The sequence below is a fragment of the Vipera ursinii genome (assembly GCF_947247035.1).
Source record: "Vipera ursinii genome assembly, chromosome: 2".
Taxonomy (NCBI): domain Eukaryota; kingdom Metazoa; phylum Chordata; class Lepidosauria; order Squamata; family Viperidae; genus Vipera; species Vipera ursinii.
In genome coordinates, this window is record NC_139513.1 from 159260238 (window position 1) to 159283330 (window position 23093).

At 38.6% G+C, this 23093-nt stretch overlaps 1 protein-coding gene across 2 annotated transcripts; it reads left to right on the forward strand.

Annotated features, from left to right (window-relative positions):
• Positions 1–412: 412 nt before the first annotated feature.
• On the forward strand, positions 413–22332 carry ENDOU (endonuclease, poly(U) specific; the record flags this gene model as incomplete). 2 transcript variants are annotated; one of them, XM_083356606.1, is made up of 9 exons in its annotated part: positions 413–470; positions 8170–8304; positions 11779–11802; positions 14207–14372; positions 15273–15475; positions 16243–16362; positions 17450–17556; positions 19887–20029; positions 20964–22332. In XM_083356606.1, 9 exons carry the CDS (start codon positions 413–415, stop codon positions 21070–21072), a joined length of 1065 nt encoding a protein of 354 aa, XP_083212732.1. In that variant the 3' UTR covers positions 21073–22332. The 2 variants fall into 2 exon arrangements, with proteins under 2 accessions (XP_083212732.1, XP_083212731.1); XM_083356605.1 differs by lacking the exon at positions 413–470 and having other exon boundaries at positions 7741–8304.
• Positions 22333–23093: the final 761 nt, after the last annotated feature.

A 23093-nucleotide genomic window follows, 5' to 3' on the forward strand; every position in this document is an offset into this window, starting at 1 on the left:
CTATCATTTTAGCATCATGTTTTGAAGGTATTTAATGGGCATCCTACACAGATAGTGACCTTTCCAAATGAATTAACTACAAATAGCTGTATCTCAACACACTTTTGTCTTATGGGCAGATACGTGTGTCACATTAGCTGCAAACAGGAATTTCCTGCTTGGATTAATTTGATTTATATCACACTGGAACACATAGACTCATGCCTATGGCAAGGGCTGATATTGACGGACACACCTCTTACTTCCTTGTGGGATGCTGTGCTATCTATCCTTGAACCTCAAGCTCCTCCTAGCTTGTATCCAAATGAACCACCCATGTAATATATACTGATGTAGCAATGACAACCGGCTGAAGTTGGTTGAGTCTGTTTCCTGTACCTCTTGGAGACTCAGCATCTGGGCTGTGGCGATAATGAAGAGTTGGGCATTTCTTCTCCTGCTAGTAGAGATTTCCAGTCTAGCATATGGATGTAAGTTTGCTTGTAAATAGACCGTGTATTGTTTAGAAGAATTGCAACCGGAGATGGTGCCTTCATGGTTTGATTCTTTAAGATACTGAGAAAGAACTTACTAGGGGAATTTCAAATCGGAAGAAATATTTAAATTGCCATTCTTTGTAATCCCATATGGGAATAAAACTGAATTCAGTTATGTATAGGCAGTGATCACTAGGCTGCCACTCCATGATACATTTACTGTGGAGGAAGCCAAAATGGAAGAAAGCAGGTAAGAAAAGCTGTAGATCAGGTATACACGCATGTCAGTTGCGTTTTTACATTTTTTATGATGACATGCTCAAAAAGCCACAGCTGTACTGATTTTGTAATAAATGATTGAGTTGACTGATAGGAAACTGATGCTGAGTAAGATTCACTACAATTAGATGAGGTGTGCATGAATGTCAACACTCTCTTGCAGTCATCAAGTGGACTTAGAAGGAGGAACATTTCTCCAGCTTGATTCATACAACAAGCTCGGAGAACGAACCTTCATCCTCATCCTACACCCGAGCTACATATATTTGCCACTGTTGCAAATCATACAACCTTGTTGTAACCCAATCAAGTCTGTTGCCAGTAGAAGAGAATACTTGTAGCTCAGGGTTGAATTGATGAATCTCTTAGTTTGGTTATTTTCTGAAGTTGTTTCATTACCCAACTAGGTAACATCTTCAGTGCTGGAAGGGAGTGGTGTTTGCTCTCTATTTATGCACAGTGGCTCGCCAACACCTGACAGAGAGCAAAGAAATGTCTGCAAGAAAGCAACCAAGATCAAGGAACAACAAGGATTCCACAAATCTGTTGCTTTTGTTATTTTTCCCTCAATGGAAACCCACACATATAGCCCTTCAACCACACACACACACACACACACACACACACACACACACACAGAGGTACTGTATACATTGGGCTGTAATTTCCACCTTTTAAAATTATTTGCTTTATTTATATATTGTCACATTACTTATGAACTCATAGTAGCAGATAAACTCATGTCCAGGTAAAATGCATGCTGTTTTTTGAAATAATGCCCATATATATTCTTCTGGTCGCCTCTTTTTATTGTTTTTGCTTTTCTAGTCTTTGGCAATGACTTGCAACTTTCCATGATGTATCTGAACTATCTAAGCTTTAATTTCATTACTAGTCTTTTCAGTGAGCAGTATGATTTTACCTCATCTAAGAATCAATAACTTATTCTCATTGTGGTCCAGTGTGATTTCATTGTTCATTGTTCAATGTTTCTGATGTTCCAGCTTTCAAACCATGGCCTTGAAAATATGAATCTATGTTTTCTATGTGATATCTCTAAGCTCAATTAGTCTTATATCTAAAATAGGAACAGCACGTTGTCTCAAGGGCCCTTTTTCTGATGTTTAAATCAGTGGTGGGATTCAAATACACGAACAACCGGTTCTCTGTGTGGTTGCCACTTCCAGAAGTCCATTCTGGGCCTGGGTAGCAAAAAATTAGCTACCGGTTCTGCCGAAGTGATGTGAACTGGCTGAATCCCACCACTGGTATAAATCCTTCTCACATCCATAACTGCTGAAAAGTAACAGCAAGGTTTTCCATCACTTTGAGGCCTGAAGCATAGGGTACCTGTAATTCAAATCCTAAAGTAAGCATATCAGATTAAACTCACCTAACTTCCAACTCTCTGTTTCCCAAACTGTTTTGCTTAAATATGTTATGTGGCTCCAAAACTTTAGCTACCCAAAGAACGTTAATGTGCCCTTTTGCCATCAAATAGTTGCCCATTCCAATTCTAGGCAGATATGTGTAGGATCAGATATGAGTCCACACTCTCTTAAGGCCTTTGAAAATTCCTCAATATTAGAATTTTCAATTTACTTTGGGGGTTATATCACATTTTTGCTTCATTATGATTCAGGAAAGTATTAAACTGCTTGTACCACAGACTGGGAGTGGTAACCTGACATCAGTTCTCTTACTACTACCATAGCTTGCTGGAAGAAGAGCCCTCATTGTAGACTGTGAGCAATGGAATTGAATTGGAAAATACTTTCACTGGAGAAATTTTAGCGGAAATTGGCATTCATTAAGGATGCCATAATTGCAACGTCCCTGTAATAAGATAAGATTGAATGTATTAAGAATCTGTTCGGTTCTTATAATTTATGACTCCTTGATTACCCTTTCAAGGAAGGCAAGTTTATGGATATGTAGCCTTGTAAAAGTGGCTTCAGAACATGGTAGATCATGCATGTCTATGGAGTTTCTCAGTCATCCAGGTCATGATTGTCCCAAAGGCGCTTTTCATAAGGCAGCTGGACGCTCTTTGCTTTTTCCTTGAAGACATTTTCCTTCTCATCCATTCTTCAGATCCAAAAAGAACTTCTTGTTCCATTTTAAGTTAGACAGTCTTGCCCCAAATTGCTGATATAATGAGGAGCAAAATGGGCTGAATACTGAAGGGATTAATTAAAGGAAGAAACCTCTGCACATCATTGCCGTATCTGTCACACTTGGAATTTGCTCCCTTGTGGTTTGATTTGCTTGTCAGAAACTAGCTGGGAATGTTGTAATCATGTGACCACAAGACTCTGCAACCATCATAAATGTGAGCCGGTTGCCAAATGCCTCAGTTTCACTCTCACGACTGTGGGGGTGGGATAATGGTCACAATTTTGAGGATGGGTCATAAATCATTTTTTTCTGGGGCTGTTGTAAATTCAGATCATCATTAAACAAGCAGTTGTAAGTCGAGGACTACCTGTATGGTATGACTGTCAAGGGCATAACAATATGGACGAACAGGGTGACAAACAGAATTGCCTCAAATGGAACAATCCAGAATGCCCCCTCCCACACGTACACACAATTTCTCAAGCAAGCTTTGAATACTTTGATTTCTTTTCTGACCATAAAAATGTCTTAGCTTTTTGTAGTGTACTGCAGAATTCAACTGTATTTTTTTTAAAAAAAATCAGCTATTTTTTTTTGAGGATTATACTGTTGGAATTGGTAGGAAATTCCAAAGACATAGTCTATATAGGAATCACATGTTAGGTAAGAGGGCTAGGCTGTTCCTTGAAGTAATGATTATTGATCTATGCAGTGATAAAATGTTCTCCTAGGATGTTAGATTAAAAAAAAAACCAGCCTGTGAATGTTCACAGAAAGTCTACCTACAGTTCTACCTACAGAAACTAGCAAATCGGTTCCTTATTAGTCTTCAGTGAATTAGGCTGAGTCAGATGGCGTTTTCAAGCAACAATTTGGTAACATTTTTTTCCCTTCAAAATGAAACAGGGTGGAAATCAAAGTAGCTGGTGTGGGTGGAAGCATGGCAGCAATGAGAAACTATGAGCAATGAGGTGTTCAACGGGTCTTTGGGTACAAAGCAAGAAATGCAGATGTATCAAGCTTCTTCTGGCAAGCTACATTGGAACCAGCTCAACAGGCATATCAGATTGGGAGTTTTATAGTAGAAAAGCTAAGAAGTGATTAAGATAAGGTTCCAGTGACAGCTGTGTATTAAGCCTGAATCTTAGCAAAATCAATGTTCAGACCCTTTACCTCTTTCTCTGACCTAGGCTATGCAATGGGATGGATGCCCCCCTCTTACGAGGCGCGGGGTACTTTTCATATTGCAATTTTTGATTTTGATAATGGACATATCAGCTGTCAAAGTGTTTATGAACCTCAAAAGCTCATTGTGGCACAGAGATGCTAGAAACCTAGAAGAAGAGCTCTAAATGGGGGAACAGTAGAAAAATAGCTGCCTGGGCAGCAGGGTTTGTTTATTTGCTTTAAGGCAGACATGTCAAACTCGTGACGTCACGTGACATCACGCAACATATTGTAACTTTTTCCCCATTGCTGGCAATGGGGTGGGCACGGTTTCCTTGTGACGCATCCAGCCCGCGTGCCGGCAGTTTAACACCCCTGCTTTAAGGAGTTAACGTTAGTTAGCTGGAAACATTTATGTTTTTCATCAGGTTAAAAATTGTCCTCCATCTGAGCTCACACTTTTTTGGGGTAGTTTGCCAATGCTGTCTTCTGTGGTTTTTTTTTTTTAATTTTCCAGCATATACAATAACCCTGGGATTTCCCTTTGAAAAACTTTATTTAGTTTAAAAAAAAGTTAGAGAAACACGGAACATTTAAGAAAGCAAAAAATAACATACAGATAATAAAGCCGGGGTAGATAAACAATAGACCTAAGAAGGTATTTCCTAAATGTTTGTCATCCCATCTCTCTTTAATTATCAGATTTTTATTCCATCATTATTACTTTATACATAACTCAAGATCGCGAATATACCTAATACTCTTTCCTCCTACTATTTTCCCCATAGTAGGAGGTGGGAGGTGGGTTGGGCAAAGAAAGAATGACTGGCCCAAAGTCACCCAACCAGCTTTAGTGCAGTCTTAATGTACACGCTTTCCCTAAAAATCAAAACATGGAAATGTAAACAAATGAACAATGAAAACAATAAAATGAAAGTTTAGGAAAGGTGGATTTATTGCAACAATATAACTAAAAGGTTCTTCACATCTCCCCTGGACTCTGCACTGACCCAAGGGGGATAACATTACACAATTTGGAAAATCCTGAAGAGGTATCATAAAAACTGATATGCTTCAGTATATATTTAATGATTTATGATATTGTGCAATATTTCATATCCTTTCTGTAAAGAAAGCACAAAAATCCTTATGGGAATTTAAACTAAGTGTACTTGGTTAACATGGTCATTTGTTGAGATGGGCAGCTACAGAAATAACAACAACAACAACAACAGTAATATTAGTAGTAGTAGTAGAGCGGAGCAGAATATAATGTAATGTAATGTAATGTAATGTAATGTAATGGAATGGAATAGAATAGAATAGAATAGAATAGAATAGAATAGAATAGAATAGAATAGAATAGAATAGAATAGAATAGAATAGAATAGAATAGAATAGAATAGAATAGAATACACTGGGATTTTCTGTATCCAAACTCTAACTAGGCTGCTTAGTTTTCTAAGTCAGCTAAGGTTGGTTAATATAATCAATTCCTTACATAGGAAGGATCACATAGTCCTGGCAGAAACTATATCCAACAGGAAGATGTAATCTGGGTTAGATGTCCCAAGAGTAATGGTCTGAAGTAAACTATCTTCTCTCTCTCACTCCCAGTTTGGACCTTCAAAACACTTTTATAGCTTAACGATCCTACTTGACATTTGGCCAAGTTGTTCAAGATGATTAATAAGCCATCACAGTTGCTACAGTGCACAAGTGCTTTTTTCATCATTCTGCCTCATGTTGATCTGGCAACTGATTGCTAAGTGTTCAATGTTGACTATGAAATATGAATCACCACCAAAGCGATGATAATAAGAAGTGAACATCTCATGGATTTATGGGAAACCATAAATCACATTTCCTGGAATTGAAATTAACTGCTCTAAGGTTGGGCTTTTGAATTAAACTTTCAAAATATGAGAGGAGACAACGGGAAGAGTTTAATATTATGTATTATGTAATATTTAACATCCGCAAGTAATGCATTAAATGAATACAAAGGGAAGTCTTTATTTTGTGATATAGGAAGGTGATAGGTATACGGAAGAATTGTTGCATGTATAACATACTAAGGGAGAAAGGAAAGGAAAGTAAGGAGAAAATAGTTGGCTTTTCCAATGTTTTAAAAAAACTTTCCCAACTTTGAATCTTTCATAGCAATTCTCCACGGAAAAATGTAGAAAGTACTTTTTTTTTTCCCTTGTAGAGTCCTTGGTGTGCTTTGAGTTTGATTGTTTGCTTGCTTGTTTCATTACCTGACTATCAAACATCATCCATGCTAGTGAATGTGGTTTCAGCTAAGCAGACAGCAAACAATCAAGCGGAAAACAATACCTTAATCAAGGAACTACAGAGAAAACCACACTCACCCCAACATGGGCAGGATAAGCTACTGTCAGTGCTTTTTTTGTAAAAGAAAAAGGTGCCAGAACTCACACATGTCATACAACCCGTCTTGCCTACCCTACAAGGTTCCATCCAAAAAAGGTGCCGGAACTCCGTTCTGAGCGCTCTATGAGAAAAAAAGCCCTGGCTACTGTATATAAACAAAGAGCAAACCCCACACTCGCTAGCGCTGATGCTATTGTCTAGTTGAGTAATGAAACAACTACAAGCAAATATCAAAGCTCAGAAAGTACCGAGGGCTGCACAGTTTAACCCCAGGTTACATGTATTCTCTTCTATTTATATATATATGTATTAGCTTGCTTGGGATCCCTTTTCCGGCCAATCCAGATTGAGAGTTCTATGATTGCTTCCCCTGGTATAATTAGTTTGGAAGTAAGCCACTGGCAATAGAAGGTGAAGTTCACTTAGTTCCAGAAGAATGTTATGAAGTCTTTTTTTTTTAGTGCAAACTTTGTGTTTTGAGGAAATGCATTTGATACATTATCAGCTGTGCAAGCCATCTCTTTCTGTATATTCTTTAATTAAAAAAAAGAATGCAACGGAAGAGAGAGAGAAAGAGAGAGAGAGACTGACGAAGAGGAGAAAGGGAAGAATAAAAAGGGAAAGTGCTTATAAATGGGTATATTTCAGATTAATAATAATAATAATAATAATAATAATAATAATAATAATAATAATAATAATAATAATAATAATAATAATAATAATAATAATAAGTTGGAAGGGACCTTGGAGGTCATCTAGTCCAATACAACAAATATTTTTGAAATTTTATTTATTTATTTTTATTTTAATTCCATTTATATCCCGCCCTTCTCCGAAGACTCAGGGCGGCTTACAAGCTTAGCAGTAGCCTTCATTCTATGTATATGCCTGCTTATTAGGGCTTTTGCCCCCCCCCAAAGCAGCATTATTACAAAGTCAGCTTAATTGCCCCCAACAATCTGGGTCCTCATTTTACCTACCTCGGAAGGATGGAAGGCTGAGTCAACCTTGAGCCTGGTGGGATGCGAACCTGCACTAATTGCAGGCAGCTGGTGTTACTTAAGGAGGCATTAGCCCACTGCTCCACCAAGGCTCTTGTAATATTTGAAGGGTCATCATGCAGACAAGGGAGATGTATCTTCTGTTGCTGTAAGGGATTATATCCAAACAAGTGAATTCAGATAACAAAAACAGGATGTAGATTAAAGATGAGAAAGAAGTTCCTGATGGAATCAAGTATCTGACCATCTTCCACTGATTCTTAACAAGGGAATGAGAGAAGCCTCCCTTGGAAGTGGGACTCAAAGCTTTAGATGCAGGAAGGCTTCAGGAAGTCTTCTCAGGTTGATCTCAGTAAATGGATAGAGTTATAGGAATAAATAGACCTTGATATCTTCTAGGCTTCAGCAATTTAAAGATCACCACCCTTATTTTGAGCTAGTACCTAAAACCAACGTGGAAGCCAATTCAATCAAGTGTGCTCTATACACCACCCACACAGCATTGAAGTGATGCAATCTCTATACATTTAGAGAGATTCTCCATTCGTTGACAATATTCAAAGGACACTAGTCAAAGAACAGAACCTAAATGTTCTTGAAGCCAGCTTCTAGCTTAGGGAGACCCTCCATTAGCCTTCAAATACTGCATCATGATCATCTTTTTTGCTCCAACGTGCTGCTAATCCTGGCCCTGCTAATTATTTTGCCTCTCCCAATCTACTTTTCAGCTTTGTATGGGCCTGCAGATTCCTGCAAAGGACGATGCAATGAAAAATATAACCGGGAAGATGAGTGCCACTGTGATAATAACTGTGAACAAAATCAGAACTGTTGTGAAGATTACCACATCCACTGCAGAACAGGTAAAGCATTCTCAGATCAAGCTTGGCTAAGTGGATGTCACTACTATATATTACTTGTCCTGAGATCAGAATGGAAATAGTTTACACATTGCCTTTTTTTTTTACATATTAAACCATTTAATCTAGCCACAGACTTGGTATACTGGTTGTCACCCATGTTAGCTACTCTGGTCTGACCTAACTTATCTTTTTTTAAATTAGCCAGGATTAGCAGCCAACTGCCCTCTATTGAACACACACACACACACACACACCAAATACACCCCTCCTCATAGAAAAAGTGACTGTCTTCATGCATATCCATAAGTTTGTGTAGATTTAACAAGAGATAAGATGAAATGTTTTATAATAATTCCTTGTTTAAAATAATTAAGGTCATATATAAAAACACTGTACTGTCAAATTGGAGACACATAATATGGACTAGAAATTTGATATGTTGCTTCTTGTTGCTGTGGCTGTTTGTGTCCAGTCAAAGAAAGCATGTGAGTCCACACCAATGGAAGAAGGGGTTTACTAGGCTATTTAAACTGGGTCCCTTCTTTTGCCAACTTAGACCCCATTTTGAAGGATGGACTTTTTATAAAATAAAAAAATTATAAAAAAATACCGTTGCAAAACAAGGCATACAATATGAATTCTTAGTGGCCAAAGAAAGCCAATTAGCACCCCTGCATGTCTGGAGCCTCACAATCCAGGAAGACCCCAAATAACTCTCAGAAGTCAAAGCCATACGGCCTCTGTACACGTCTTCTACTTCATTTAAATGCCAAGAGAAGACCTCAAGAGATTACTCCATCCATGGGACTTTTTCAGCAGCAGCATTGTTGGTCTTGCTGAAAAAATTCTTTCTTCCTGTTGTGTCCATCCCTAAATCAATGAACTGTTGTCTTTGAGGATGCAAAGCAAAACAGGACATTGAAGTATCAAGTGAGGAACAACTAGCTATTCATGGTCTTTTCATTACCAGGAAAAACAATTTTGATTCTGCCAACTAACACCCTGAGTTTGCAAGATACTATTGTTACATGCTTTGGATGTGGGTAGCTACTTGTGTGGTTTCCTGTTTTAGCAATATGTATTTAAATTGCCATGTTATGATATTATATTTTAAGTGCTTGGGATTTCATTGGCTGATTTTAATCTATTGTAAGTCTCCCTAGGAAAACCTGAGGCTGACACTTATTTTTTTTTTAAAAATGAATATATAGTCCCAAAGGGCAACACCTAAACAGTTAAGCTGCCTGCCCTCCTCACTCTTGCTCTCCCCCTCTTTCTCTTACTCAAAAGGAATGTGCAGACATTGTAGCTTTGATTGGCTAGATGGGTGGTCACCCGGCATGTCTATGGGGTAGACATAGATCAGAAAAATCAGAAAAATCAAGATGGTGCCTGTTACCATACAATTAAAACTCCTTCCCTTTCATGTGCATTGCATGACACAAGAAGGTCTTCAATTGCAATGGTGGCAGCCACTACCTTGATTTTTCTGACCCTAACCCTATGGATATCCCTGGTGACCACATAAGACTATTAGGGAGAAGACAACAAGAATGTTGGTGCTGTGAGGAAGAAAATGTCATGGAAGGAGTATTAGTTTTTTTCGAAGGTGATGTTGCTATTGATATTGCCTCTGCCAATACTCTGGGCAATAAACCAGAGTGGCCAAGGGAAGGGGATCCTAGGGCCTCCACAAATCTCTGGAGCCACAGATATGTTTGGGAACTCTAGAGAATGGAAAGAAACCAGACCCAGTTGGACTCAATGGGTTTGTTTTTCATACCTGGTCATGCAATTTGACCAATCTGGTTGGTGTTTTCACCCACATAGGGAATCTAAGCAATGGCAGCCCCTGGATGATCTTGCTACATTTGGATGTTACACAGGATTGAGTATCTGAATGGGAAACCACCAGAGAATCCCAGGAATATAGGCTTGATTGGGAAGTAGGAAAAAAATGCAAAAATAAGAAAGAAGTGTCCAATCATTTCTATATTGCTTCCAAGAAGGCTGCATGAACAGAGCCATGAAATCATCTAGTGTTGAACTTGACACAAAGGAGATTTTACATTTTTTACCAAGGCAACTGACCTGTAATATGGTTGGGCCTCATCACTGGTAGAAGGCAGAATAAAATCAGCCATCCTGAGAAACATTGACGAGTGGCATATCAACTTTAGAAAGAAACAAAATAAAACCATCAGCCTTTTGTCCAAAAATATAAAAGGTGATTCCCAAGAGAAGCCAAACAAGTTTGGAGCCACAGGCCAAGGAAAAGGATATCCTGGAGGTAGGGGGCAAACATGTCACCAAATCATGGCATTTAAGGAAACCCCCTCCCTCACAATATGTCATGGCTGAGTATGGGAGGGAGGAAGAAAATGTCTAGACTTAGTTCTAGCTTAGTTTAAGGGGTTTATCTTCTTAATGCAAAGTATCTCCACAGCCTCAATCCTTGCTTGGTTGCATCTGTTGAAAGAAAAAGTCTCCATCAGAGTCCAGTCCAAGCTGGGAATAAAGAAAATGGAGACTGATTTAAGAAAGAAGGTTGTAGTTTATTGAAGAGCAGAACCAGACAGAAATGTGGTTCTGGGAAAGCTGACCGCATGGAGTAGGGAGTGGTGGGTTTTTGTAACTTCTTGGGCTTTTGTGTTTGGAGTTGTTTCCTGTTCCTGTGGCATGAACGTTGACCTAAGCTTTTGAGTGTGTCCTTTTTGGTATTCTGGTGGTGGTGGGTTAATCCTATTATGTCCTAAAGGTCATATCCTGCTTCCCTGGGGCTGGGGCTGATGGCTATGCCCTGTTTTGGATTTTTTGGGTGAGGGGTTGTTGGTTCTAGGGATTTTTGTCTTTGTAATCCCATCAGCTCCAAGCTTCCTGGCTACAGTCTTTTTGAAAGGATTATCAAATCTACATTTCTAAAACCTGGCCTGCTTGGTTTCTGCTTGGGGGAGGGAGACTTGGGGCGAGGTGGTTTCTGCCTAAGATTTTCTATTATTCCTTTGGGGAAATAAAATATTCTGTCCTTTTTAATATCCCCCCTCAAATATTTCCTTCTCTAGGAGGGTGGGTGGCTGCTGACTTCCAACACATCCTTAAGAGCTGATTTGGTGAGCTCAAACAATAGGAATCAATAAATTGGAAAGTATGGAAATATTCCTCCAGATGATATGCAAAAATCCAAAATGGATAGGTGGAAATTGCAGCCATCTTTCCCTTACCGGCAAGCAGTGCTTTTTTTGTAAAAAAAAAAAAAAGAAAAAGAAAAAGGTGCCAGAACTCACACATGTCATACAACCCACCTTGCCTACCCTACAAGGTTCCATCCAAAAAAGGTGCCAGAACTCTGTTCTGGGCATTCTATAACAAAAAAAGCCCTGTCGGCAAGAAGAACATATCTGTAGAAATAAATGACAAGTTTGATGCTTCTATGTGACCAGAAGATTCATGCCAGATTTCTTCCTTCTTTAACAGGTACCACAGATGACCAAAAAAAGGGCAAGTATTGGAACCTTCTCTTCATCTTTACATGAAACGTGCAATGAAAATTGCTAACTGCTAAAGCCACAGAGCTATTGGTGAATCATTTGAGGAGGTAATGAAGGCAGAATTGAGCTGATTGGGTAGGAGCTGTTAATATCAAGGATTTCTTAGCCAATCAGCACCCCTACCTCCTCTACCAAATATTCTTAGTTGCTTAATTTTGCTCTTGGAGTTTCTACAGGGAGTAGAAACTGCTTCTATCAACAGTAATTGCTAGCTCACCAACAGTTGTATATTGTACTTCAGTGATGATAGAGACATTCCCCAGATCTATTTCTTGCAGTTAAAACAAACATTCACTTCCTCTTCACTGACACCTAGTGGCAGCAACGATTTCCTTTCTATTGAAAATAATTTCATTTGTCACAGTTGGTCAAAATAGGGAAATTTTGGATGACAGTTCTATCACCCTTTGCAATTGGCTCTGCAGGCTGCAGTTTATAGGAATTGTGTTCCAAATACCTTGAAGTTAACAAATTGCTTATAATTGCAACATTAGCAGTTATACAACTGAATTCATCCATGTGCCTATATGGTCTTGGTTCCCTTAATTTTAAGGGTTCTGCAGAAAAATTTACATTTAAAAAAGGATTTTAAAACATGCTTCCCCTCTAACAATATATAGCCAGAAGCATTTGGATCTTTTGACACCAGTAGGAACTACAGTGAACAGAAAACTAAAATCCAATGTATACTTGAATCCAAGAGGGACTTACTATACTGTACAGCACCACTTATCACGAGTCTTTTCCAATTCATCATCCTAAATCCCAAGTTCTGGGGTCTTTCTAGAAGACTGGTTCTTAAATAGTTTGATCCTATTATCAAACTATTTAAACTTTTCCCAGTTTTAAATAACGCCATTAATACCCCCTCTCCCAAAAAAACCAACCCCCAAATAAAAGAGCCTTGGTGGAGCAGTGGGCTGATGCCTCCTTAAGTAACACCAGCTGCCTGCAATTAGTGCAGGTTCACATCCCACCAGGCTCAAGGTTGACTCAGCCTTCCATCCTTCCGGGGTAGGTAAAATGAGGACCCAGATTGTTGGGGGCAATAAGCTGACTTTGTAATAATGCCGCTTGGGGTGTGTGTGAAAGCCCTAATAAGCAGGCATTAATGAAGGCTACTGCTAAGCTTGTAAGCCACCATGAGTCTTCAGAGAAGGGCGGGATATAAATGGGATTAAAAAAAATAGGCTGTTATTTTATACAAGTGTCTCAAAAGCAGAAATCCCGAACTTCATTACCATCAGGATAGGTACAAATAACCACAGTATAAGAGCCACTTCTCTAGGTAGACTTTGCTGTGAAATAAGATGAGGAAATTCAACAAACGGCACAGTCAACTCTACTTGGATTTGAATATGTTCTCAGATGTTGCCAGGTGACCGTAAGACTGCCTGGAGCTCTCCATGGTGATCAGAACATGGAACAGTCAGGTTGGATCCTTCCTGCTTTATGATCTAGTGCAGGGTAGGCAACCTTGGCTCTTTTATGACTCGTGGCTGGCTCAGGAATTCTGGGAGTTGAAGTCCACGAGTCATAAAAGAGCCAAGGTTGCCTACCCCTGATCTACTGGTTCTAGTATAAGAACAGAAAAAGGCAGAGCCAGATGTCAATCCCCTGCAGCCGAGGACTGCTGCCAGTTGTCTCTTTTGTTATTTGCTGTTCAGCCTAAAATATCTCACCAAATAGCTGTAAAGAAAAAGCTGGAGTAGACTCCTTGGGAAAAAAAAGAATCCTTGGTAGAATTAAGTCTTGCACACAAGACACATTGTGCACATTATAAAGTAATCATCCACATTCTAGCTTGTTCTGCTCTAACAATTTTTGTGTTGATTCCACATGAATAGCTGAACCACTGTTACTCAATAAATTTGCCCCCAAACCTACTGTGCTGTTGTGTGAATGCATGGGTATTATTTAGTCTTTGCAACTTTGCATTCTCAGTATCTTCATTTCTTACAGCCAGGTGCTGATCAGAATATAAATCTTATGATACTGTTTTTTTTAAAAAGTAAAAGCAAAACCCAGATAATATATGATGTGTTTTAATATACAACTACATTTAGTGATGTATCTTCTGAAATTAAAACATCTTTACACTTAAAAATAAACATGTTCAGAGGTAGATGTTAAATGAAATGACAAACTGACACAAATCAGAAATAGTTTCAGCTATGCATTCTCAATATGCATACTTGTATACTTTTCAAAGTTGTATTTAAAATTCTTCAGAAGCTTTTTATCTGCAATCTTTGAATCATTGTGGGTGGATGGCATTCTTTGCCCGTTTTAAGCAGCTTTGCCAAGTGACTGATTCAAATGACCGTAAGCTAAAATCATTATTTTTCCATCAGAAGAATTCTCATACAGAGAAGATACTATAACAGATGAAGAACTACAAGAAGCATCAGAGAAGATTTACCAGACTGACCACAACAGAGCAGAGGAGTCTGACATTGTCCTGAACAAGCAATACTTCACTTCCAAAACAAATGGGCATGAAGATAATTCCCCAGATCAGTGAGTTTAACCTATTAGTATGTAAACTACACAGCAAACATAGGCAACTGGAATGGTAGACCCTTAATTACAGACAACCAAAATTCCAGAGATGGAAAAAATAACTATTTAGTGTTCTTGTTTCTAAATTTGGAACTGGAAATATTTATTGATGACTATATCAATAAATGGCTTACTATACTATACTTATTAGATATTTATCTTCATTCAACCATAGTAATATATTCCAGGAGCATAGGAGTCAAAGGAGGAGCCCAATTTTGATGACAAAATGTTGTTTTTTCAGGTAGAAAAAAAAAGACAGGTTCAAACCTAGGGGCTGCAATATTAGAAAATCCACATCAGACAAGGCTGAGGTGATTAGGAAGAACCAATTGTCGCTGTCTTTTATCTAAGGCAAAATATTGACTAATTACGATCCACTTGGAATGGATCCTGAAAGGAGATATGTCCATGGATGCTTGGTAGAACTAGGGAAGGAGGTTGAGTGGCTCTCAGCACCACAATTCTCTGGTAGGAAAGCCATCATGACTATGTGTACTGCAATTTTAATTTTAATTTTAATTTTAACTGGGGTTTTATTTGTTCAGGGACGGATATAATTTTTTAAATCTGTTTTTAACTTTTGTATTTTTTGTTTTAATCACCCTGTAAACCGCCCTGAGTCCTTCGGGAAAGGGCGGTATATAAATATAATAAAATAAATAAATAAATAAATAAATAAATAAATAAATAAATAAATAAACGGGATAGCTGCCAGTCCCACACACAGCCAAGAGGCTGTATGCCACAGGTTATGAATGAAATCACTCTTTCAATCTGTTATGGAGTGTGGGATGAATCCTGAGCCTGTGGTAAACTGTAGACCAGCTTCACACCAAATGGTTTTTCATTGGGCAGGCTCTTCACTTATGTCAACCATGAGAAACTCTTCTCAAGGCCAACCTATGCCAGTTTTATCAAGCTATTGGATAATTATCAAGCACATGTTGGGACAGAGGAGAAATTCACGAAAGAACAGATGAAGGAACAAGACATTTTCCTTCAGGATATCATGAAGACCGAGGTCATGAAAGAGCTATATAGGTTTCTTCACAGCAAAAGTAAGTCTTTGGTAATTGAGAGATGATCAGCGTGCTTTTACACAGAATCATAAAACCACAGAGGTGGTCAACCTCAATCATCTGCTCAGTGGAGAAATCCAAATAAAGTTATCCCAGGTAGACTTTGTAGAGTGTACAGTTGTATGAAGAAATAATCAAATTTAATTCCAAGGACTTTCCAAGTGAACAGAAGCCGACATACATGGTACAAAACTAGACCTATCTTTCTAGAAATGTGCTTACTATTTTCTTGGGGAGTCACTAAAACCTAGAATGTGATCAGGGTTGCTGCAATTTTAGTATATAATTATGCTTAGCGTGGGGAACCTTCAATTCCTCCATAAAATTGGTTTCACTGTCAAACTTCTTCTACAATATAATATTGTATCACATGGAAGCTGTACCTGTTTTTGCTGAATGTGTGTATGAATAGACAAAGTTTTCATCCTCTCAGAAGTTCCTGGAAATAGTTTTGTGATTGAGGAAAGTAAAATATGAGATGATTCACAACATTCTTATAAACTATGATTCCTAAAGTAAACAAGTTAGACATTTTCAGAATTAATGTGAAAGTTATTGACAATTTCAAAGAGCACATTTTTCTCCCAGCCTTATTCCCATCTCTATCAAACATGTATACTTTGGATTTCTTTCATAATATCTCTGGTCCACAGAGCATTGTTGGGATGATGTGAGAATTGTTTGTGATGTCTTCACATAACAAGAAATTAATGATTGTTTGCCATCCATCTGTATCTCCATCCTAGATCATTATGATACAGAACCAGAATTCGTTGAGGATCTTAAAAAGATGTGGTTTGGTCTTTATTCCAGAGGCAAGGATGCTAATGATAATGACTCCAGTGGCTTTGAACATGTCTTTGTAGGTAGGTTTAATTAAAACAAGCTGATATTCCTTCATACATTTAATTACAGGTAGTCCTCGGGTTATGAGTATTCATTCAGCAACTACTCAAAGATACGACAGAGCTGAATGAGGGAGACTCACAATGCGTTCTTGAAGTTCTGGCTGTTGCAGCACCCCATGGTCATGTGATTGCAATCAGGGTGATCCCTGCCAGCTTCCCACAAGCAAAGCCAGCAGGAAGTTGCAAGTCGTGATCATATGAGGTCTTTATTAATTTATTTATTAGATTGATGTGGCAGCCTATTGTAAACTCTGGATAGCTCACAAGAATCATAAATTGGGATTGCTTGGATTGCTGTCATTAAGCAACATGATCACACGTTATTGCACTTTACAACTGCATCAGTTAGTGAGGGAGTTCTCAGTCACAATTGCTGTTGAAACCTGAGGACTACCAGTAGAACCACAATTTGTCTGTGGGATATTGCTTTAGCACATTTTTCCCCCCCCTTAAAAGCTGGAGGTTTATGGCAAAGTGAAGACAGGTCTACTAAAAGCGAAGCTGATGACCTTGGTGGCATGAATACCTTGCCAATAGTAACTGATTTGTATTAATTTTTAAAGATATTCCCTATTCCCCCCCCTCCATGTTCCTTAAAATACAGTTGTAGTGCAATCCATCTGCATATGAATTCAGTGTAGTTGAGGCTCACCAATGGGGGAGAATGGTCTATGTAGTTCAACTTGCGCAAGAAGTTCCTTAGGTTTCTTGAGCTGTATCTCTCTGAATTTCCAACCATCATATCCTTTGATGATTCTGTTTCATTTCACTTTTCCATTAAGCTTTACCTATGTCTTCCTTTTTGCTACTATCATCCTTCCTATTTATCCCTCCATTGTAATACGATGAACTCTGTAAACGTCTCCTCCGTTCCAGAAGAACTTCGAAGAATTCCAAACCTGAACAGCTTTCTTAGGCTTTTCTTATTGATAGAATGGAGGAAAGCTCTTTGTTAATTGTCTAAAGCTTCTTTGCACAGGAATTATGACTTATAATTTGTTGTTAACATAAATTAATATGTTCTTATGGCTATGGTTCTTTTTAGGAGAAATCAAAAAAGGAAAAGTATCTGGATTCCACAACTGGATTCGTTTCTACCTTCTGGAGAAACAGGGTGTTGTTGATTATTTCAGCCACAGCTATGATGGCCCGGTATGTTTCACCGGAGAAAATGAATACTCTTCCATTATTGGGGAAAAATTAACCCACTTGGGGAAGAGAAGAAATTCCAATTCAGCTGTTAATTCACTGCTACTTTCCCCAGGAGGTCACAGCACATTCCCTGATGAAATACTGTAGCATACTGTGCATCTGTTTAACCTCTCTGTGAAAGTCTGTCTGTCTGTCTGTCTGTCTGTCTGTCTGTCTGTCTGTCTGTCTGTCTGTCTGTCTGTCTGTCTCTCTCTCTCTCTCTCTCTCTCTCTCTCTATCTATCTATCTCTCTCTCTATCTATCTATCTATCTATCTCTAATTTCATTAACAAGGTATCTTTCAGGTTTCTTCCTGTTTTTAGTATTTGATGAAGGCAGGATCATCTGGATTTGTTTCTAATGAAAAAACAGTATCATAACTATGACAACAATACTATAAGAAAAGTCCTTTAAAAACCCTCTTGCAAAAAAAAGTATGAAAGTATACATGAAAGTGTATTTATGGGTGCAAGGTTGTAGCCCAATGTTGCAGATATTTGGTTAGCAGGGAGGTGTGTGGTACTGGGCAAAAGGAATGCCTGCTCCCCCTGCCTAAAACAGATTGCAGAAAATATGTTATTAAAAATGATGGTTCAAAAGAGAGAGAAGAAGGAGGAGAAAGAAAAAGAAACAACTTAGACATAATTATCCAGCTGTGGCTGGTGACACATTCTGGGCATGCACAATGTCACAAAAATAGTCTTTGACTGGATTCAAGCCTCCAGGGAATGCAATGAGTTAAGTCCATCTTAGATGTTTCTTTGTGGACTCCCTCTTCTCTTAGTAATGAAGAATGGGCTCTCTAAGACTAATGAGAACAGCACTGGAGCCTTCATTCATTTCCTCTTCCATTCCCAACATGCCCTCTTGTTCTAGGGACTTTTGGGACACAGTAGCAATTTCTCCGTTCCAAAGAAATGATGGTTTGATTGTACTCTAAGGGTATACAGCAGCATGCCTTCCTTCCTTCCTTCCTTCCTTCCTTCCTTCCTTCCTTCCTTCCTTCCTTCCTTCCTTCCTTCCTTCCTGCCTTCCTTCCTTCCTTCCTTCCTTCCTTCCTTCCTTCCTTCCTTCCCCCACTGCACCAGCCTTTTCAAGTCCCCCTTCCCACAGGCTGTCTCATCTTTCTTTACCAAGCTGGACTTTCACACTACCTCTTTCCCCAGCCCATCTGAGCTTTTCTCCCCTGCTATTGGCCCAGATATGGAGCAGCAAGACCTATAATGGGCTTCCATTGGAGCCTTCTTTTTGGGAAACACTGTGTTAGCATCGCCAGGTGGTAAGGCAAGTCAAGACCAGATAACATCTTGGTATGGGATGATTTCTAGATTATCAGAAGGAGCTTGAACATATTGGGTATTAGTCATTTGTGGGACTAGCCCAAAAGGAGGCTGAAATAAAATCATAAATGCCATCCCACCTCACCAAGTCCAGGTGTAATGCTTGGCTATGTTATTTTGATAGGCAGATAATCCTACAAATATATCTGCTCCCGTGCATATGACTGTGTGTACTTATATCCACGCAATACACTTGAAATATGTTTAAATAACTATTTGGTTCCATGTTCATGTTGTTATCTCTGTTTAGTGGTAGGGCTGGCCATGGTCACATGTTAATATCCACTGACTATGTTGGAACTCTTAGATTATGAGCCAAGAGGATTAAGATTTAGAGGGTTGAGAAGAGTTTGGGAACGTTTCTCTCCTGAGCTTTTCTTGGGCTGGTTTAGGCATAGGCCATCATGTGACTTATCTTAATCACTGCTGTGACATTTGTCACCCCATTGATTATCAGGGTTGATTTGGTTGACCTAGCTGGCTAGGCGGGTGTCCCTTTCCTCCCTCTTCCATGTGCAGCCAGAAGTTGCATGTCCATTGAATGAGGACAGTTATCTCAGACAGAAGGAGTGTACTGATCTTTAGTCAAGGGCATACAAAACGACATTGGTGGCCCTACTGATCAGCATTACCTACCAGTGGGAAGTTATGTGGAACAAACATTGAACCCTACTTGCCATAACATAGGACAAATATTTTCCTCCCTTCTCACAAAAGAAGCACCAATGTTGTTGTTTTTTTTGCCCCACACTGCTGATAGAACATGGTATCCCTCTTATGTGTTACTAGTCTTCACAAATAGTTAGATCTCATCAAGCTGGGTATAGGCATTTGTGGTTTGTATGGCTTCGCAATGTAAAACTCTTCCTGGAAATATTTTATTGTTGCAAACTGTAGATCAAAGCTCTTGGAAAATTTCCAGCATATTTTTTTTCTCTCTCCTCCTTTTAGTGGACCTCATATCCAGATGTTCTGGGAATGCAGTTCAACTTTGATGGATTTTACAAACAGATTGGAAGTGCTTTTATTGGAAGCAGTCCTGAATTTGAATTCGGACTCTATTCCTTATGTTTCATTGCTCGGCCTGGAAAAGTGTAAGTATATTGTTAGGGCCGAGAGTTATTTTCACAGCAGTTCATATGGGAAGATGCAGTGCCAATAAAGGATGGTCTGGAAGCCAATGCATGTTTTTGATGTGCTACTTCCCATGTATCAAAAGTGAAAGTATTCACATTCTGAATGAAATTCTTTCCAAGTGAAAGAAACGTTTCAATCCATTCAGTTGTTCTCATGAGCAGAGCTGCCAAGCAGGGTTATGAAATAGCAATGTTCTTGCATCTACTGTATACTCCCTGACATCTGATGTGAAAAGGTCTGTCACTTTTGAAGACAAAGGTTTCATTTAGCTATCTTAGTCAGTAGATGGTAGTAGACCTAGCCTTCAAATTAAAATCTGAGCAAAGTAATGGCCATTAAAATATCTCAAGATCTTGGCTCAAGGTAGAGTAAAAGTTCTGAATTTTCCCAGTAATGTTCAGGCAAATGACCTTCACAATTTAGGAGTAGCACATAGTACGCCTTGCAGAATTTAATAGCCTCAAGGCATGAATCGCATCAGTGGGTTAATTCAAGCAATTTCTTAAGGTTTGTTCCATAAACAATCTTATTCATGGGAGATCTTCTGAATTCATACTTTTCATGAAGAGGTTTCCAAGTGGTGAACCCAGTGCTTTTTTTGTAAAAGAAAAAGGTGCCGGAACTCACACAAGTCATACAACCTGCCTTGCCTACCCTACAAGGTTCTATCCAAAAAAGGTGCCGGAACTCCGTTCTGAGCGTTCTATGAGAAAAAAAGCCCTGGGTGAACCAGACAACATTCATAAAGGTGATGCAATAGAGAACAGGTGGAATTGTTGATGGTAAGGCTTGATTCAGCTAGTAATTTGACTCAACTGTAGTTTATTCCCAATAATTATCTAGAGCTTTTATTTAAGAAAGATGATTGCATACCAGTTTTCTATCCTTCAGGTGTCACCTGAAAATTGGAGGCCACAATCTGAATATCCAAACTTGGGAGAAATCCACTTATGACAATGGCCAAAAGTATATTGCCTCAGCTTATGTGTTTATCCCATGAGGTTGCAAGATTAAAAACAACAACAACAACAATAACACCCTCCTGAAAGACCTAGAAACAATCCACAGAACATCCAATGTTAATCTCTGTTCATGCCATTTCACAACCGCTGTATATTGCATGTGTTCTTTGATCTTTTAATGTGGTACTGGTGATAGCTGGAATGGGCCATAGTGAAAAGACATTTCAAATCTACAAGTCTTTAGCAGACTATAGTTCAGCCAGAAGGCATAGGTAGCAAGTAACTTTTTTTCTAGAGATGGCACACATTTCGCATAAAATAAACACAGAAAGGAAAGTGAAATAATGTTTGGTTAAAAAAAATAAACAATGGACAGCAGGCAGGATCATTTCTAAAATTACCTGCCACTGTCTTTTTCTTGTCCTGATTTCTATTTAGGCAAAAAAGAAAGAAGAAACTTCGTAATACGTTGAATGTATGTGCGTGTGTGTATGCACACACACATATACACAACAAACACACACATTTCATTCCTTTATTCATTCATTCCCCAAGAGTAGCTACTCAGGTAACTACTCAAGAAATGGGGACAAGAAGGGGAAGAAAATCTAAATCAGTATTCAATATAACTGTATGAAATATGAAAACAGAATCTTTAAGGATGGTACTTAATTTCCTGTTTCTGATCCATTGAGTTGCTCTCTGATTTCTTTTTTGGTATGTTGTTTTTAAAAAAACAAAACCAGTTCATATGTACCTGTCAAACCCTCTTGAGTTCTTTGACTTCCTTCCCTTATACTGCCCAGCCTCTAAGCAGCATTAAAATTGAGAAAACTAAGAACTTTTACTAAAAGCTTAACATTTGTCTTCAAAATGTGGCTGAGCCATGGACCAAATGACTAGTCTTTGATTAAACCACTATTTCTCAGGCCTTTGATTGGTCAGATGGAGAAAATGGTCTTCTACCTACCTTACAGGGCTGTTGTGAAGTTGTAAAAGACTGATGGCAAAAATGTATAGTAAAGTGCAAAAAATCATATATTAATAATACAATGCTTCTGTATGATTTGATTAATAAACCTTTGTTTGAGTAACTTATTTTTAAAACAGCAATTATGATGTTTACGTTAGCCTTTTATCCCCAGCAGTGATATTATATCTTTCTAGAAATATGCATTTCTTTCAGCTGTACAGTTTCTTCAGATTTTCTCACTGAATCTGGCAGAGTTTAGCATTCAATTAAAACTTGATAAAATGTCCAATAGATTCAGTGGTCCTATTTGACTGATTCTATGGGATTCCAGGTCTAATCTCAGGAAAGATAAATATGTAACTGATCTGCGGAGATCAATTTCAGTTCAAAAACCAAAGATTCACGAGTCTCTATTTCTGAACCGGCCTGTCTTTCCAATTGCACTGATAGAGTAAGTAACAATTTCGAAGAAGAAGTTTTCAGACAAAAGTTTGCTAGCAGATTGGGTTTTGAGAATTTAAGTCATTATCAAGCAGCTCAAAATAATTATTGAGGAGAAATTCACTTACTACAAACCTGAGTTTTAACGTGCTTAATTTCAGATTTTCAGATCAATGCACAACCAAAACAGGGTTACCTTTGGAATTTCATACCTATCCAAATTTTGCAATGAAGTTGCTTAATAATACATCCTGTTATGACACCTTTAACACCATGAAAGAACAACATCTCCTTAACCTGGGTCATTGGGAAGGACTTGGTGGCGCAGTGGTTAGAATGCAGTACTGCAGGCTACTTCTGCTGACAGCAGTTCGGCAGTTCGAGTCTCACCAGCTCAAGGTTGACTCAGCCTTCCAATATGCTGACTCTTTAAACCACTTAGAGAGGGCTGTAAAGCACTGTGAAGTGGTATATAAGTCTAAGTGCTCTTGCTCTTGCTAGGTGTATAGAAATACCAAATCCAGTCTGACCATCTGGCTGTCTGTGCAACCAATCCTTAATAATACAATAATAATAGATATTAGGAAAAAAAAAACTGTGGACTAGAATTTCTTGAAAACTATTTGCCAAGCTAAACTGCATTTG